General features: G+C 41.5%; 1 protein-coding gene across 1 annotated transcript in view; it reads left to right on the top strand.

Annotated features, from left to right (window-relative positions):
* Window positions 1–11,144, top strand: part of ZNF521 (zinc finger protein 521) — a 765,169-nt gene extending 754,025 nt beyond the window's left edge. Inside the window, 1 exon segment of the mRNA XM_030213661.1 lies at window positions 10,336–11,144. Within this exon segment, the coding sequence (XP_030069521.1) occupies window positions 10,336–10,365 (30 nt within the window). The 3' untranslated portion in view covers window positions 10,366–11,144.
* Window positions 11,145–20,028: the final 8,884 nt, after the last annotated feature.

Raw genomic sequence — 20,028 nt, 5'->3', positions numbered from 1 at the left:
TCCTATTGGTGGGTTCTAACTCAAATCTATATTGTGATTATTCAATGTGTATACATTTTATTAATCCCTGAAAGTCTCAGGGATAACACTTGATAACAATATATCGCTTGAACCATCAAGTAGCTTCCACAATAGCAGGACTGATTTTTATTTTTAATCAAAGGGTTAAGATGAATTTGTAAATACGTCTGACTGGAACAATTTAGGGGGTCTTTTACTATAGATTAGATCGAGTTATCTGCTGCAGATAACTAAAGCTAACCTTTAGTAAGAGACCCCCTTAGACGTGTTGTCCAAGCCCTATTATCATCACAGCTAGACTATTGTAATATCATTTACTTAAGCTGTCTCAAATATTTGTGAAAAAAATGACAGACTATGCAAAATACTTCCATCTATCTAATATTCTCTTTGACTAAATATGAGTGTGTCTTCTCTATATCTTCAATTACAGTAGAGGCAAGGGGTTGGTTTTTTTTTGTTTGTTTTAAGCTTGATTGATTTTAGATTTTGCTCACACCTTTTTCAGTAGTAGCTCAAGGTGAGTTACATTCAGGTACACTGAGCATTTCTCTGTCCCTGGAGGGCTCACAATCTAAGTTTTGTACCTGAGGCAATGGAGGGTTAAGTGACTTGCCCAAGATCACAAGGAGCAGCGGTGGGATTTGAACCGGCCTCCTCTGGATTACAGGACCGGTGCTCTAACCACTAGGCCTCTCTTCCACGCCTGTATTATATTCCAGATCATTCATGGTGATGTGCCTTATTATCCCCCACCCCACCCCTTTTACAAAGACGCATGGCATTCCGAAACAGCCCATTCTCTTTCAACTGGCTTTGTTGGCATTACCGCACCGGCAGCTGCTAGCATGAATTTGCAAAAGGGGGGGGGGGGGTATATGCACAATTTATTGTATTTTCCCGCAGTCCACAATAGGTATTCTATGTGTTATAAATTAATGCTACACTTTCCAAATCCTGAGTGGATGAATGCAAAGAATGTTCTTGGTTTCTTCTTTTGAGTAACAGGCTAGAAATCATGGCGTGTACTGCTAGATAGCTTAAGATTCTTGACTAATGACAGGATTGTAGGAAATCTATAAAAACGTTTTTTTTTTTTTGTTGTTGTTCAGTAAATATGTTTTACTTAAATGAAATTGTATGACAGATTGTTATCTTCAGGTTTTGTTAACTAAGACCAGTTCCTACTGTTAGTTCCTAGGGGCCCCTTTTACCAAGCTGCAGCAAAAGGGGACCTGTGCTGGCATCAGTGCATGTTTTTGACACGCGCCGAGTCCCCCTATTACCGCAGCTGGTAAAAGGGTAGTCTTTCTTTTCTGCAGGAAATGGCCATGCGGCAAGTGGAGGAGTGGCCTAGTGGTTAGGGTGGTGGACTCTGGTCCTGGGGAACTGAGTTTGATTCCCACTTCAGGCACAGGCAGCTCCTTGTGACTCTGGGCAAGTCACTTAACCCTCCATTGCCCCAGGTACAAATAAATACCTGTACAGTGGTGGAAATAAGTATTTGATCCCTTGCTGATTTTGTAAGTTTGCCCACTGACAAAGACATGAGCAGCCCATAATTGAAGGGTAGGTTATTGGTAACAGTGAGAGATAGCACATCACAAATTAAATCCGGAAAATCACATTGTGGAAAGTATATGAATTTATTTGCATTCTGCAGAGGGAAATAAGTATTTAATCCCTCTGGCAAACAAGACCTAATACTTGGTGGCAAAACCCTTGTTGGCAAGCACAGCGGTCAGACGTCTTCTGTAGTTGATGATGAGGTTTGCACACATGTCAGGAGGAAGTTTGGTCCACTCCTCTTTGCAGATCATCTCTAAATCATTAAGAGTTCTGGGCTGTCGCTTGGCAACTCGCAGCTTCAGCTCCCTCCATAAGTTTTCAATGGGATTAAGGTCTGGTGACTGGCTAGGCCACTCCATGACCCTAATGTGCTTCTTCCTGAGCCACTCCTTTGTTGCCTTGGCTGTATGTTTTGGGTCATTGTCGTGCTGGAAGACCCAGCCACGACCCATTTTTAAGGCCCTGGCGGAGGAAAGGAGGTTGTCACTCAGAATTGTACGGTACATGGCCCCATCCATTCTCCCATTGATGCGGTGAAGTAGTCCTGTGCCCTTAGCAGAGAAACACCCCCAAAACATAACATTTCCACCTCCATGCTTGACAGTGGGGACGGTGTTCTTTGGGTCATAGGCAGCATTTCTCTTCCTCCAAACACGGCGAGTTGAGTTCATGCCAAAGAGCTCAATTTTTGTCTCATCTGACCACAGCACCTTCTCCCAATCACTCTCGGCATCATCCAGGTGTTCACTGGCAAACTTCAGACGGGCCGTCACATGTGCCTTCCGGAGCAGGGGGACCTTGCGGGCACTGCAGGATTGCAATCCGTTATGTCGTAATGTGTTACCAATGGTTTTCGTGGTGACAGTGGTCCCAGCTGCCTTGAGATCATTGACAAGTTCCCCCCTTGTAGTTGTAGGCTGATTTCTAACCTTCCTCATGATCAAGGATACCCCACGAGGTGAGATTTTGCGTGGAGCCCCAGATCTTTGTCGATTGACAGTCATTTTGTACTTCTTCCATTTTCTTACTATGGCACCAACAGTTGTCTCCTTCTCGCCCAGCGTCTTACTGATGGTTTTGTAGCCCATTCCAGCCTTGTGCAGGTGTATGATCTTGTCCCTGACATCCTTAGACAGCTCCTTGCTCTTGGCCATTTTGTAGAGGTTAGAGTCTGACTGATTCACTGAGTCTGTGGACAGGTGTCTTTCATACAGGTGACCATTGCCGACAGCTGTCTGTCATGCAGGTAACGAGTTGATTTGGAGCATCTACCTGGTCTGTAGGGGCCAGATCTCTTACTGGTTGGTGGGGGATCAAATACTTATTTCCCTCTGCAGAATGCAAATAAATTCATATACTTTCCACAATGTGATTTTCCGGATTTAATTTGTGATGTGCTATCTCTCACTGTTACCAATAACCTACCCTTCAATTATGGGCTGCTCATGTCTTTGTCAGTGGGCAAACTTACAAAATCAGCAAGGGATCAAATACTTATTTCCACCACTGTATATGTAAGCTGCACTGAGCCTGCCATGAGTGGGAAAGCGCGGGGTACAAATGTAACAAAAAAAAAAAAGTAAAGCACTTGCCGTATGGCCATTTGGGGGAGGAGCCCTTACCGCCACCCATTGAAGTGGCAGTAAGGGCTCCTGCGCTAACCCTTTGCGGCCGGGTACACGCCGGCACTAGAAAAATAAATATATTTTTGTAGCTCCAGATATGACGGTGTGCTTTGAGTGGGAAATACCACTGGGCTGCAGTAGCCCTGTGGTACTTCCTATCAGTGGCATACCTAGGGTATATAACACTTGAGGCCGGTCATTTTTTAACACCCCCCCTCCCTCCAAAATCCAGTACTAGGCATACCGAGAATACAAAGTACTTGGGACCTATAGAGCAATTCTACCATACCATAAGCAGTAAATTCTACAAGTCATACAAGGAAAAGGAAAGCATCTTAAACACTGCAGTGAGCACTAGAACATCAATTCACCTATTGTAAAACGAAACCAGACAGAATAGTACAGATCGTCGATCCTGCACAGTCAGTGCCTACTGAAAGCCATGTCTTTTTCAGAAACACAGATACATCCTAATCCACTATAGAATAAGGAATCATAAACTTTCTATTTAGACAAAATTTAAACTGAACCCCCCGATGCCAGACTCTGCATAAAATACAGAAACAGAAAATGTCCCCTAGTACTGTGCAACATATAAAGACAGCAGATGTAAATTTGAAAAAACAAACAAATACCAATCACCACTTTACAAATTAACAAATAGTCAAATAAAATGGTATTATGTTGTTTTCTATATTGGTTTATTTCTAATACATTTAGCTTTCAGAGGCCAAAACCTCCTTCCTCAGGTCAATACAGTATACAGCTGTTACAGTATCCTGTCCTGACTTGAGGAATGGGGTTTTGTTCTCTGAAAGTTAGTTAAAATGTATTTAAATTAGTCCAATTTCTATGTTCCATTTATAAACATTTATTAACATAGCTACAATACTACTTTATCCTAAAGCAAAAAAAGAAAAAATATATATTTTATTTAAAGTTTGTTGTCTCGGGTTTCTGCTTTCCTCATCTTCTCTTCACTCTCTCCCTTCCATCCAGTGTCTGCCTTCGCTCTCTCCCTGCCATCCAGTGTCCTCTCTCTCCTGTCCCCTTCATCCACCATCTGCCCTCTCTCTCCTGTCCCCTTCATCTACCGTCTGCCCTCTTTCTCCTGTCCCTTCCATCCACCGTCTGCCCTCTCTCTCTGCCCCTTCCAACCACCATCTGTCCCTGTCTGCCCTTTCTCTCTCCCCCTTCCAACCACTGTCTGCTCTCTCTCTCCCTTCTATCCTCTGTCTGCCCTTTCTCTCCTTTGCATCCACTGTCTGCCCTTTCTCTCCCATCCATCCAGCATCCAGGGTCTGCCCTCCCCCTCTCTCCCATACATCCAGGATCTGTCCTCCCACTATCCCACCAGTCCCCAGTTTCAGCCCCAGCCCTTTTCTCCCACCAGTCCCGAGCTTCAGTCCACCACTTTCTCCCTGTCCCCTTTTCAGCCCCTAGTCCCCACAGTTTCAGCCCCTGCCCCTTTTCAGCCCCCAGTTCCAATACTAGCCCTCATACCACCTACCCTCTTTTTAGCCCCCAGTTCCAATCCCCTTCATCCACCTGCCTTGCATCATGGCCCCTCTTTTCAGCCCCAGCCCATTATCTCATCTGCCCCCCTTTTCAGCCCCAGCCCCACCTGCCCCTGCCCAAGGCATGACCCCCATTCTCCCGCTTGCCCCCTTCTCAGACCCTAGTTCCAGCTCCAGCCCCCTTCTCCCATCTGAGCCCCCCCCCCCCCGACCCAGTCCCCACCTGCCTTACCCTAAGCTCCCTCCTCTCTGCCACCCAGCCCCCTTCATTTTAAAAACCTCGGAATCGGCGGTGCAGAGAGATTGCCTCATCAACGGGCCTTCCCTCACTGTGTCCTCCCCTCTGCTGATGTAACTTCCTGTTTCCGCGAGAGCAGGACACAGTGAGGGAAGGCCCGATGACAAGGCGATCTCTCTGCTTCTTTCACAATCACAGGCAGGCAGATGCAAGGCGCTGTACTGCCAATTCTGAGGTTTTTAAAATGCAGGGAGCCGAGTGTCAGAGAGGAGGGAGCGTAGGGTAGGATGGTGGGGACTGCGGCACCAGCGGTCTTTGAGGTGGGAGCGGAGCACTCCCCCCCCCCCCTTGTGCTGACACCTGGGGCGGACCGCCCCTACTGCCCCACCCTTGGTTCGCCACTGCTTCCTGTTTAGCGAGTGGTAAGCCCGCATTGGTCTTACTGCCGCTTTGTAAAAGGGGCCCTAGGTTAATTAGCCTAGCTTCTTTCAATTATCATCTGCTTAGAGCTACATAGGTATTAGTGGAATACAAGAAGCAAAATCAAATGGATTGTATTTATAGTTCATGATTTCTGTGTTCTTAAATTTAAATCCAGTGTTATTCCACATGAACATTTATAGAAGTTATTTCAGAAGACATGCATGGCATTTACACATGTAAGTGGCCAATAGTGTTTAAGTAGTGATTTTAGAAAAGTTGCTACATACACATTCATGTCCACAGGATGCACAGATTTCAAAGGGGCATATTCTTGGCATAGTCACAAAATTTCAACTTCAGCATTTACACCTGTCCCATGTCATGCATAAGTATGAGCTAAGTATGGGGGCAATTGTGCTAACTACTCTGGCATTACAAACCACCACACAACAATCCTAAAATTTGTGGCTTGTAGTTTGTCTTTTTAATTGGCTTCCCTCTGCACTTTTGCATTAAGTGGCACTTAGATGTTCAAAGCCCTAAGTGATGCCTCTATTTTTGAACATGTTTCTTTGTAAAATAGCTGTGGCTCCTGTACAGGCACCAAATACACTTGTGTTTCCCATGGCTGTATAGGTATTTTACAAAAAGCTCTGCATTAAGTGACTCATTTTTTGAAATACGTTTTCCTAAGGATGTATTTTGTGTATTGGTAGTTTTTCAATGTAATATCAACAATCCTACAATCCTAGTAGTCAGTGACCCACAGTCCATGAAGAATTTGCAGCTAAAAAAAAAAAAAAAAAAGATATGTTTCAGCAAGATTTACCTCCAAATCAAACATGAAGGACTTACAGGAAAGAAAGATGAAGGTTTTGGAATAGCCTTCACAGTCTAGCTTGTCTGCGGAGAGATCTGAAACGTGCTACAGATGCAAAGAGACCTAAGATAACACGAAGGAGTTAGCTATTCTATTTAGATGATGATAACTGCACTGTCTCATCTGCTGTATTAACGTAACATGTGTAACTGTCACTGCATTAACTATAAAGCACAGTTCCCACCCATTCTCTGCCCACTTTCACCCTTTTCCTACCATCTTCTATATTAACTATTAATTCCGAAATTAGCACGTTTTCTGCAAAGGAGATATACAAGGTGTTAATTAACTGTTGTATTAACAACTAATGTAGCTTGATAAATCAGTCAATTAGCTGGATATAGGAAGTATGTGGAATGTTGTTTCTAGCAAACTAGGACAACCTTTCAGTAAGTAATTTTTAACATCTGTACCTGCTATATTCAGTGTCTTCTGATTTTGACTCTGTAAAAAAACTGGAAAGAAATATTAATTATGCATTAAAATTGGCAGAAATATATCATGTTTACAATTGTTAGCCTGTATTTATTTTTCACAAAATTAAATTCCACTAATTGAACTAATAATCAGTAGAGAAAAAAATCAAGTATATTTGTTTTTAATTCATACAACAAATAACGGGGGTGATATTCAAAGGATTTATTCTCCTAAATTATGAGCATGTTTACTAAGGTGTGGTAAGCAGGGGCGTAGCCAGACTTCGGTGGGAGGGGGGTCTATGGCCCGAGATGAGGGGGCACATTTTAGCCGCCGCCACCACCACCACTTTTTTGACCCTCCCCCAGTGCCCCTCCCCTTTCGACCCCCCCCCCCCTTCCTGCCGCCGCTAACCCTCCACCGCCGCCCTCAGGTACCTATGCTGGCAGGGCTCCCCAACCCCCGCCAGCCGAAGTCCTCTTCAGCGCTGGTCTCCGAGCCGGCGCGTTGCTGCTGCAGCTGATGTGGAAGGATTCTGTTTCTCTGTGAATCGTCCTCACATCCTGCACGTTCCTAAGGTGCAGTACGTCAGGACGACTCACACAGAAACAGAATCCTTCCACATCAGCTGCAGCAGCAACGCGCCGGCTCGGAGACCAGCGCTGAAGAGGACTTCGGCTGGTGGGGGTTGGGAACCCTGCCAGCACAGGTACCTGATGGCGGCAGCGGGGCAGGATTTGCGGCCGCGGAGGGGGTCAAAAAGGTCGTCGGCGGGGGGGGAGGCCAGGGCCAAATCTGGGAGGCCCATGCCCCCACGTAGCTATGCCCCTGGTGGTAAGCAATTAGCATGGAGTTTAGTGTGTGCTAACAGTTAGTGCTAGCAGACACTAATTCCTAGCACACATTAAAACAGCCTTTGCATTAAGAATCTCGAGTACTAAGAGGTCCTCTTACAAAGCCGCGGTAAAAATTGGCATGTGGTGGTGTGGGCATGTCTTTTAGGGTCACACTGGGCCATTTTTTAACAAGGTTGGGGAAAAGGGTATTTTTTTTTTTTAGTTCCAATATTTTTATTGTGTTTTATAAATGATAACAAATGGCTAAAATAAAGCAATTAGCCAGCTTAACAAGTTAACAGTAACAAGCATCAGCATACATGTTCAAGTTAGGGCAAGTCCGGGATTATTTCGATAACAGATCATAATCATAAGTCACAGGAGTAATACATAATTTCAATTCTGACAAAGGTTATTACGTAGTGAGTTTAGTAAAGGAGACCATATTTTGTTGTACTTAACAAGTGAGTTATGTTTTTCAGCCGCAGCATATTCATATTTAGCTAAAATACACACAGAATTCCACCATGATAAATAAGTTACTTGAATATTCAATATGTTTTATCATATAATATAGTTATATGTGGATCACTAATGTTACAATCATCAATAGACAAATATCAAGCACAATTACTGGATTTAATGTTACATCAAGCCGTTAGAACACTTTTCTTTTGTTGGAAAGGGTATTTTTTTAATGGGCCAGGAAATAGGCCTGCGCAAAAATTTAAACTAGTGCGTGCCTATTTTATGGCCTGAGCCCTTACCACCGCCCATTGACCTAGTAGTAAAGGCTCATGTGTTACCCACGCAGTGACCGTTCAATTCGCCCCAACTTGAGCGTGCTGCTGGGTACTGCCAGGAATGTCCTCGTGATAGAACACAGAAAATTATTTTCTACTGTGGGATTTTGCATGCGCCAAACTCAGAATTACCACTGGGCACGTGTGCTACCCCGGCGGTAGTGCTGATGGGTGCACGCTACCCGGGCATTAGCCCTCCTTCCATGCTATGTAGTAAGGGGCCCTTTTACAAAGGTGAAGGAGGGATAATGCCCGGGTAGCGTGCACCCATCAGCCAGATTATTGTTATTACCTCGCATATGTTGCCATTTCTGCATGTACATGATTAGAATATCAGCAAATATGTGCATACGTGCAACCTAACTGTAAGTAGCTCCTTATAAAAAGTACCCCCAGTGGAGATAATTTCTATAGTATGGGTGCTAGCATTTACACATTTTATTTATTTATTTTTAATGTCATTTCTACCTATTATCCCAAACATACTCGAGCTCAATGTGGCTTACAATAAATAAAACGACAGGCAAGGTGTACAATACCATAAACAAAATATCAAGCAAGAGCAGAGTAGCACAAATAAGATACAAATAAGAACTAAATAATAAACCATTGATGGTCAGTTACATAGATTATGAATATAAACATTTAGAATAATGGTATAAACGTATGTATGTGTACACATACTCACTTAAATGCCAAAATTCCACCTAAGTGCTATTATGTAAATAAGCAGATATCTTACATAGCACATATTTTATAAGTAGATGGAAACATGGGCAGGACTCATTCTCATGGCTTACTATAGGTTATGGGCTAGATTCTGTATATGGCACCTGAAAATTCCACAAGGAAAAAAAATATGCCTAGGTGTATTCTCTAAAGTACACCTAAATTTCATAAAATAGGCTTACATTTCTGTGCCTCCACGTGACCAAATGTGGTCATGTCCATTTAGGCCATGTTTTACTTGGCATAAATCCTGAAGCCTATATTAGGCGCAGAGCAGGTGTATTCTTTAATAGTGTGCATAGATTTTACAAACACTCATTCCACACCCATAACCATGGCCCCTTTCCAACTATGTGACTTAGAATTTATGCGCACCATGTTACAGAATACATTTAGCAAGTTGTGCGCGTAAATTGTAATTAATGTATATTAGTGCTGATAATTGCTTGTTAACATTCAATTGACAGCACGGGTTTGCTAGTTAACCAATCAAGTTACGCATATTGTTATAGAATGCACTTCGATTTCCACATGGAAATTAAGGCACGATATATAGAATCCGGCAGTATTTGTATATCTCCAGCAATTAAGCATGAACACTTATACCAGTTCTATAGCTGGTGTAAATGCATGTGCCTAAATTATAGGTGCGTATGTCACCTGTTAAACTCTTGCCCTATAAAGGAAAGTGGGTGCTTAGAATAGGTATCCCACTTGAGGCATTGTTACAGAATTACCCAACAAAAGTACTAGGACTAGAGGGCATGCGATGAAGCTACAATGTAGTAAATTTAAAATGAATCGGAGAAAGGTTTCTTCACTCAACGTGTAATTAAACTCTGGAATTCGTTGCCAGAGAATGTGGTAAAGGTGGTTAGATTAGCGGAGTTTTAAAAACGTTTGGACAGCTTCCTAAAGGAAAAATCCATAAACCATTATTAAATGGACTTGGGGAAAATCCACTATTTCTGGGATAAGCAGTATAAAATGTTTTGGGGATCTTGCCAGGTATTTGTGATCTGGATTGGCCACTGTTGGAAACAGGATGCTGGGCTTGATGGACCTTTGGTGTTTCCCAGTATGGCAATACTTATGTACTTAAAAGTTCAGATGACCCATTTGGGAACAATATTTACTATAGTGGGGGGGGGGGGGGGGGATGGGGCATGGAAACTTCACAATGTCGATTCTGCTCTTTTTTTTTTTACTTGAACATTATGCACTGCAAGTATAATTGCTTAAACCTGTCTTGTCTTTTTTCTTTCTCATTATTACAGAACCATACGATGACCCAGCACAGTAGTTAATGCAACCATCACCCTTACTGAAAAACTGTTTGTGGCACAGAAAGGGATCATGTTTTACTCTTTGCACGAAACTTTTGTTGTTAATGTATATTATTCAGAAACATTGTATTGTACCATAAATCTGTATTATCAAAACTGTTGAATGTCCATGTGTTTGAACTTTTGAGCACCGGATAGACTTCCTGTATATAAAGGTGTTGCACATGTATTATGTTGTCTGATACTAAGATGGTCTTTTAAAGATGGTGGACTTGGGCCCTATTCAAAGAAGAAAAATTGTGTGAGGAAAAAGCTTAACTAACTTTATTTTGAAGGAAGAAGATTACAAAAAAAAAACAAAAGAGCTGCATTCAGATCAGCTGCATTTTTATCTTCCTTTTTATTTCATCTTAAGCCTAGAATCTCTCTCTTGGTATGCAAACTGTTGAATCCAAGACTCTCTTTTTTTTAAATTGCAGAAGATTCTTTAAAAAGAAGACTCACAAAGCAGAAACTCAGCCTTGAATAAAGCCCGTATATATATTTGTAAGCCTTGCAATTATGACAGCATTACCATATATGCAATAGTTGTTATGTAGATTGTCCGAGAAACCTTTTCTTCTGGAAACCGTTTGAAGCTTTGAGTGTTCAACTTTTCCTTAAAGGATTTCACACAGCCAAATTCTTGAAGCAGTTGAACTAACCTGTATGTTACTGTTATTAATGTTTACTCTGCGATCTGAACCTGGAGATTACTGGAATTGTTTTCCAAGAGGAAATAAATTCAATTTACCATTATATAGTTGACTGCATGTTTTTTGTTTTCTAGTTACAGCTAATAAAATGTTGTCTCCTGAACCCTTGCAAATGAAAAGTGCACAGAGATTACATAGTAAATGACGGCAGATAAAGACCTGTACGGTCCATCCAGTCTGCCCAACATTGTTCCAGCCGTTCCTTCTTTTTTTTTTTCTGCTACCCATTGCAGCCCTGATAAAATTACACTGCTGACACAATGTATTGAATTTTATCATGTGTCTCTATAAGTCTCAATTTGCCTGAAATTTCTGATAAGAGCAAAGTGTGCATCTCTTATGAATTGCATGCTGCTGGTGAATCAAAGCTGTCATCTTGACAGGAATAAAACTGACTGATTGACATGATGTTATATTAATTAGTGTCTTCTCAAGCTAAAAAAAAATTCGGTAAAAGTGCTCTAATTTTTATCAGCATTTCTTAAAGATCTTTAAATTCTAAATTTGCCTTGACATCACATGCCAATTTCTAGATCTTACGATAAATCCATTTGTACAATGCCTCCTTTGTCTGTAAGTGTATTGTAAGAAAGGTTTAGGAATATACAGCAAATGAAATACTGTACAGCAAAATGGAAAATGTCACAGGCAGTAACGCACAGTAAAAACATGTATAATGGACATTCTTTGCTCTGGTACAGAAGTCTTTATTTCCGATGCTACTAGTTTACACCCAGTTAGTTCCACTTAAAGAAAGGAGTGTTTAGCGGTAGGAAACTATACTGGAATGCAGAAATTCTGAGGCTTTCATTCCAGGTTTTCTATTCACTTTTTATGCTGGTTGCTATACCTTCTTTACCTAATCTACCATTAATGAATCATTCCAGAGTAATACTATATTTGTATTGTTAATTCCCATTCTTCCAGCTTCCGAAGCTGTGGTGCAGTTTTCTAGCTGGCTGAAAGGTTGCCATAGCATCTACCTGCATATGCATTTCTAGATTTCCCTGATTCTGAAGCACTTTTAGATGATGGTGTTCATGTATTGGATTTAGCATATGCCTTTTCGGTAGTAACGATGAGTAGAACAAGTAGATACGCTTGAGGAGGAACTTTCAAAATTGTCACAGTATATACTTGCATTAAAGCAGGCTCTCATGCAGCATAGGGTGCCCGAGGGTGGCAAATGGGAGGAAAGGGTGGGATTGGCACTTGTGTACATTTTATTAAATACATGCATATGATTAGATTTCTACTTGCAATCACAAATTCTATCCCACTGTCAAAATGTTTTAGAAAACCTCAGTGGTATACTTTGCCAGCTAAGTTTCACTGCTTTCTCTCAATGTCTGACATGATTGTGTTTCGCCCACCCAGGTTCTCTCAAGGACCGTCCCCTGCAAACACAAAAACACTGTATGAGGTTGTTGCCATTAACAACCCACACACACACAGTCGATTACTTATCCATAGTCTTACTTAAATGGCGTATAGCACCAGCTTAGCTCATCTATATCAAAAATTTCTCCCGCCAAGATGGCATCAGCGTTTTTTTCACAGAAGTTATATACTACTTTCTGTTAACATCATCCAACCTCAGCTCCCTGACTAGCTCCTACTAATGTAACTATTCAGAACCTAACTCCAAAATTATTAATATAGCATTTAAACAAAAATATTTTTAAATATTGTTGGATCCATCAGAAGTGCATCATTCAACCCTTAGGCAGTGATTTTAGCCATTCCAAGCTAAGGTAAAGATGTAGTCATCATCGATCCATGAACTGTAGGTCCTTATTATCGATAGTCAAAGAAGGAAAGAGTACTTCTATGGTTTGATGAGTCTCCTGATTTGAAAAAAAATTTTATATATGGTAAAATTGAAAAATGAAGAAATAAATACAAGATGAGTACTCTTTCCTTCTTTGACTATAGATAATAAGGACCTACAGTTCATGGATCGATGATGACTACATCTTTACCTTAGCTTGGAATGGCTAAAATCACTGCCTAAGGGTTGAATGATGCACTTCTGATGATGGATCCAACAATATTTAAATATATCTTTGTTTAAATTTGTTTATTAATAATTTTGGAGTTAGGTTCTGAATAGTTATATGATCTGTTTACCTCCTCCCTCCTTCTTGCCATAGAGTGATTTTGCATTGTTGGATTGGCTCATATTAAAGACATCCTCATACAGTGTTTTTGTGTTTGCAGAGGACAGTCCTTTGAGACAGCCTGGTTGGGCGAAACATGATTATGTCAGACGTTGAGTCCTCTGTCTAACAACATATATATTGTTTCTAGAAGAGTATTGAATTATATATATATATATATATATATATATATATACACACACACACACATATATATATATAAACATAAATATAGTATTGAAAAGAATTGATAAAATTGAGAGCCGATATCGAGATTGGTGTAAAGTCTTGCAGCAGTCAAAGTTAGCTGGGCTTTACCGCTTGCTAAACCGGAAGTACCACCATTTCTAGTGCTACAAAATAATTTAATTTTTGTAGCACTGGTGTTTACCCAGCAGTAATCGGGCAGTGCCACATGCTGCCCAGTTACTGCTGGATTAGCACAGGAGCCCTTACTGCCACCTCAGTGAGTGGTAGTAAGTGCTTCCCCCATGAAATGGTCTTACGGCAAGTGCTTCACTTGCCGCATGACCAGTTCTTTAAAAAAGAAAAATAAAAAACAGGCTTTTACCTGCTGTGGTAAAAGGGGGCCTCAGTGCTTGCCAAAAACACGTGCTGACGCCAACACAGGCCCCCTTTTGCTGCAGCTTAGTAAAAGGACCCCATAGTGATTTAAGTATATTTTATTGAGGTAATTCTACAAATTGACCAGTCGTTTGCATCATAGCTGCCAATAATTGGTAGCTAAACATGAATGTGCCGTAGACATTATTCTATAAGCGAGTGCCTAAGTAGTACATAACTATGGGAGGTTTACACTTGGATGGAGCATGGGTAGGCCATAAGCCATGTCTCCAAGTGATGCTCGTAACTTATGGAAAAATCTCAGTTGTGCATGTCACTTGGTTCATGTAAGATGTGCCCATTTCCATCTGCCATTGACAATGGTGACAATGGTGTAAATGGTTGTGCCTAAAGTTAGGTGTGCCCATGCTGACTTAGTGCTAGCATTCTAACATGGCATCTAAGATGCCATTAAAGAATTGGTGCCAGTACATAGTATTTGTGTGCCTACTGAAAGTGACAGTTTATAGAATTACCTCATAAATGTATAAGAATAACTGCCCCACTTTACATAGACTGTAGAGATCAAATTGAGACATAGAGGTCAGGACATTCAATTTTAATGATATGTAAGAAAAGGATCTGCCACTCTATGTGCATGAGTGCATATGTATTTGCCAGTACATGCCACAGGAGCATCCATTTTGCAGCTATACACCTTGAAAAATCAACAGCGGAAACACAGCAACTTACAGGTGTAAACTGTGAAATACAAGTGCATGTCAGCCATTTGCAAACCTACATGTATGATCTAATGCAGTGTTTCCAAAGTTGGTCCTGGAGTACCCCCTTGCCAGTCAGGATTTCAGGCTATCCTCAATGAATATGCATGAGATTGATTTGCATACACTACCTCCATTGTATACAAATCTGTCTCATGAATATTCATTGTGGATATCCAAATACCTGAATGACAAGGGGGTACTCCAGGACCAACTTAGGAAACACTGATCTAATGTAATCTGGTTATTTGTATTCCACTTAACCTTGGAGGCTGTCACAAAATGCCTAGCCACCCACCTGGTGACCCCACGGCCACTTACAGGGTCTCAGCTCAGATCCGCCTATACCTGCCACTTGTGCTCTACACTAGCACCCTCCTCCCACCGACTGGGTCACAACCGCCTCTGGGCGAGTATCCCACTCTCAAATTATCCCCAGTGATTTCTAGGTTACTGGGGCCACATTCGAAGTGAACCCACAGTTCCCAGAAAGCGCTCACAGACCACACAGTCCACCAGAATTCTTTCAGTCCAGACTGGCAGAGGCAACAAACTATCAGTGTTTACTGTCATAAAAATATTGAACTGTGAAAGTGCATTCAGCAGAACAATAACAGGTAACTAAAATATGGATCAATTATAATACTATCTAAACATTTGTTTACTATCTAAGTAGCATCTGGGAAGATCAGGACATATAACTGTTTACAGAGCCTCAGCAAAGAGATCCTACTCCCTTTTCTTCCTGGCTAAGACTGGGCAAAAGCCAGTACATTCCAAATGAAAATGGGCTCTCTGAGTCAACCAGAGCCCAGAACAACAGTCTTTGAAAGTATACTGCAGACTGCCTTTCCAAAAGGCTTAAACAAAGAAAACAGCCTTGGTTCTGCAGCAGCTGCAAAACATAAACATACCACCTGCTGGCCAAACTAGAGAAATACACTTCAGTAAATAAGGCAGTTTTACAGGCTTAAAACACACCATTCTGTCACAGAGGCTCAAAATGGATCCCAAAAAACAAAGAAAGTGTGGACAAATCCCATAGAATTACAATCGGTCTTTTACTTTTCCTTATATGTGGAAGGGGACAGAAACAATGGGGATTAAAGTGGGATAAACCTTAGTCCTTCCTATGAAGGGCTAGCCAAAACAAGAACCTTTTAAAAACCTAGAAGTGCTTTTGAGCATGGGTAGGTCCTGCCATGCAAAGTTGTCCACACACACATGTATTTCCTTTATAAATGGGGAATACCTGTATAGATTTTAGTCCTGCCCAAGGCCTTCCCATATCACTCAACCCATGCCCCTTAACTCTTATACCTACTGTGGATTTGCGCATGTAAGTATTGGCTTTCTGAAATCAGGTGTGACACATATAGGAGATATACATGTGTACATTCCAGTATTTACACATGCAAATTGTCTTTTTTAAAAGCTGCCGTAGACTTTTAGTGGTAAGGGCACAGACAATGATGTTATCATGTACAGTCTATCTGCCAGCAACAACAATTGAGAAGTTTGGTCTCATGTCTATCAAGAGAAGAAGGTTTATGATAGAACTCCTTGTAGCTCCTCAATGGGAAAAAAAGAGTAAAGGAGATCAAAAATCATAAGAAAGGAACAGGAGAAGGTAAGCCTTCCAAAAAATAAAATAAAAGCTTTGCTTTAATAAAAAAAAAAAAAAAAAGATTGAACAACTAAAAACCTAACATAGCCAGGTTTGGACACATTGCCTGCATCAGGGGTCATCAAATCAGCAAATTACAGTTCATCAATCCACCCTGTAAATTGAAAGAGTTAATTAGGAGCCCCCCAGCACCAACCCTTCATCTCCCTACTGAAGAGGCTTCTGACTCTTGCAGGATAGGGCAAGAGCAATCCCTGGTCTCTCCTGCCCCATAGCTGGCCTGGGTTCAGAATGCGAACTCTGACCCCTAGCAGTAGTCTTGCAGTAATACTGCTAAGGGTCAAGCTGCCAAATAAGAGCTTTTCAAAATAGGCGCAGCATCACTTGTTCAGTACATGGAAGTGCTAGCACATAAGAAACAAAACAGCAAAGATGACTAATAAAAACAAAAAATATAAAAATAAAAATAAAAAAATATATATATTAAAAATGTCAAAATTTAAAATTAATCATAAAATATGTATTTAAAAAATAAATACATCAAAATCAAAAATTCCATTAAAAAAACGACACTTTGGATGTAAAAATGAAGAATCAACTTTATTAGCCAAACTGTAGCAGGGAGAAAGGGACTCGACACAGCTGTGTTTCGGCCATACTGGCCTGCGTCAGGAGTCTTCTCTGCCATATGTTGATTATTAATTCTATCCAAATGTAAAAACAATATGTGTGTCTTACCAATAGACTGAAGCTGTAGCGCTCAATTGTACTCGAAACGAAGTTGAGCGGAGAACATATACATGCAGCGGCTGTTTTACAACTTATGTGCATAAGTATCAGAGTCTAGAGAGAGGCAATTAACGATCTGAGTGAAGTATGTTTTGTTGGATCTGTGAGCTGGTTTAAAGCACCAGACAGGCAAGTCCAAATTGCTCCCTCAATAAAGGGGGAAAGGGAAATGGGACTTGATATACCGCCTTTCTGAGTTTTTTTTGCAACTACATTCAAAGCGGTTTACATATATTCAGGTACTTATTTTGTACCAGGGGCAATGGAGGGTTAAGTGACTTGCCCAGAGTCACAAAGAGCTGCAGTGGGAATTGAGCTCAGTTCCCCAGGATCAAAGTCCACTGCACTAACCACTAGGCTACTCCTCCAATAAGTGGTGGAATCTCCACATCTGAACTAGCTGCCACTTACATCTGCCTCAAAGCAGCTGTAAATGCCTGATATCCAGATTTTTAAAGCCTGTTTATATTGCTATTGACAATCACAAATGCTTGCATACTTTTCTGGCCCACTTAAGCCATATCCACAACATGCCTCCTTCTGAGATGTGCTTGCTACATCTCTGTTAGATTCATGGTATGCTGCCTTTCTGTGATACAACCAAGGCAGCTTACAGAGAAAAAGGAAAGCAGATAAAGACCATATGGCCTATTCAGTCTGCCCATCGGTGCCATCTACTATCCCTTCTTCTCCCTTAGAGATCCAATGTACTTATCCCAAGCTTTCTTGAATTCAGATACAGTTTTCACCTCTACTGGGAGGCCGTTCCATGAATTCACTACCCTTTCCATTAAGAAGTATTTCCTCAGGTTACTTCTGAGTCTATCCCCTTTTGCCTTCATCCTATGCCCCCTCATTCCAGATCTTCCTTTCAATTGAAAAAGACTCGCCTCCTGTGCATTAATGCTATATAGGTATTTAAATGTCTCTTCTGATATCTCCCTTCTCCTGCCTTTCTTCCAAAGTATATGGTGGAGGGGCATTTTTAATATAAGTCCAACTGTGGACGTTTTGCTTGAAACAACCAAAATTCAAGTAGGGAACATAGCCATTTTCAAAGCAGAAAAAGCCTTTTTTTAATGACTATTTTGTGCTCAAAACTTTTATTTTTTGGTCCATTTTTGAACAAAAAAAAGTCTAAGTGAAAAATGCACAAAATCAGCCATTGGGATGTAGGAGAAGGCAGCATTCTTGTAGACTGGCCACACAAACATCCCAGCAGAGCTGTGAGTCACCCTAAGAGGCACTGAAGTGGACTTCACATAACAGGTCCCAGATACACATCTCACCAGTGCTCCCTTATATTGTCTGCTGAGCCCTCAAAAACCTACTTCTCCCAACTGTACATTACAATAGCCCTGATGGGTGAAGGATGCACCTATATGTGGCTATAGTAGGTTCCTGGTGAGTTTAGCAGGGCTCACAGTTTCCACAGCAGGTGTAACAGGTAGGGGGAGGTATGGGCCTGGGTCCATCTGTCCACAGTGCGCTGCACTGACCACTAGACATCTCCAGGGACCTGCATACTGCTCTAATAGACTTGGCTATAACTCTGAATCTGTCATAGAGGTTGGTAAATAATATTTTTATTCACAATTTTGGGGGTGGAAGGGGGGGGCATCCTAGATGCCCTGCAGTGGTCATCTGGTCAGTTAGGGCACCTTTTTGCGCCCTACTTGTTCTAAAAGCAGGTCTAGACCAAAATGTTGAAGTTTCAGCCTAGACATTTTCATTTTTTTCCATTATGGAGTGGCCTAGTGGTTAGGGTGGTGGACTCTGGTCCTGGGGAACTGAGGAACTGAGTTTGATTCCCACTTCAGGCACAGGCAGCTCCTTGTGACTCTGGGCAAGTCACTTAACCCTCCATTGCCCCATGTAAGCCGCATTGAGCCTGCCATGAGTGGGAAAGCGCGGGGTACAAATGTAACAAAACAAAAAAAAAGTCCAAGTGTTGGGGGCAGGATTAGAGTGTTCCTGACACACCCGCTTGTGATTTGGACAAACTGCAGATGAATTGCATAGATAAACATCTGCAAAACAGGTTTCAAAAGTACTGATTTGGATGGTTTTATGAGAACAATGTCCTAATGCTGGGTGGGTCTTCACACCATATAAGGTGCTCAGGCAGTATCCTCCTACACTTCACCCTACGATCAGATAATAGCGTGCTTAAATTTGCATGCTATTATCGCTGATCATAGGGGCAGTAAAGCCCCGCGCTGTTCCAGTGCTATTTATAGAGCACTGTTTGGAACAGCGCAGGGCTTTCGATCATCTGCCCATGAGGTCGCTTTTAGCACAGCTGTAAAATGGCTGCATTTTGTGTTTCTCTCATTAATGTCCACATGCTAACTTCCTAATTAGCGTGTGAGCCCTTACCATCACCTATTTTGTAGGTAGAAAGGGTTTACACGCTAACCATGCGCTAAACATTTGGCGCTGGGCAAACCTATTCACTCTCCAAACATGCCCCCCAGTGCTAAAACTAACAAGTATTTTTTAGCACATGGGAAGCACTGCAGATCCCAATACTACCATGGGGCGTGCTCAGGCACCCTGCAGTAGTGAATTTTACCACACAGGAAGCACACATTAGTTCTTACCGCCACATAGTAAACGGCCTCCATTGTTTCTAATTCTGCCTAATCCTCTACTGTCAAGGTCTTATTTTTATGTAACTAAGATCACCAATGAGTGTTATGACTAATAAGGATTAGTTGATACCAAATTGTTCATGTACATATCAAAGAAAAAAAAGATTGTACTATATACATATGTTATCGTTATAGTTTATTAGAACTTTCTATTCTGCCTGTTTGCAGAACAAGGCTAAGCAGTTCCCAAAATTACAAAATTTGTTAAAAGATAAAAAAATTATACTAGGTGGGAGGGAGGAGGTCAGTAACCACTGGGAAATTAAGGAGGGGGGGTCATGCTTCCATTCCTCCAGTGGTCAGCTGCTTAATCAGGGTACCCTGAACGCAACTGAAACAGGTTTTGTTAAAAAC

Source organism: Microcaecilia unicolor, chromosome 1 (genome assembly GCF_901765095.1).
Source record: "Microcaecilia unicolor chromosome 1, aMicUni1.1, whole genome shotgun sequence".
NCBI lineage: Eukaryota > Metazoa > Chordata > Amphibia > Gymnophiona > Siphonopidae > Microcaecilia > Microcaecilia unicolor.
This window is presented reverse-complemented; position numbering and strand designations above follow the sequence as displayed.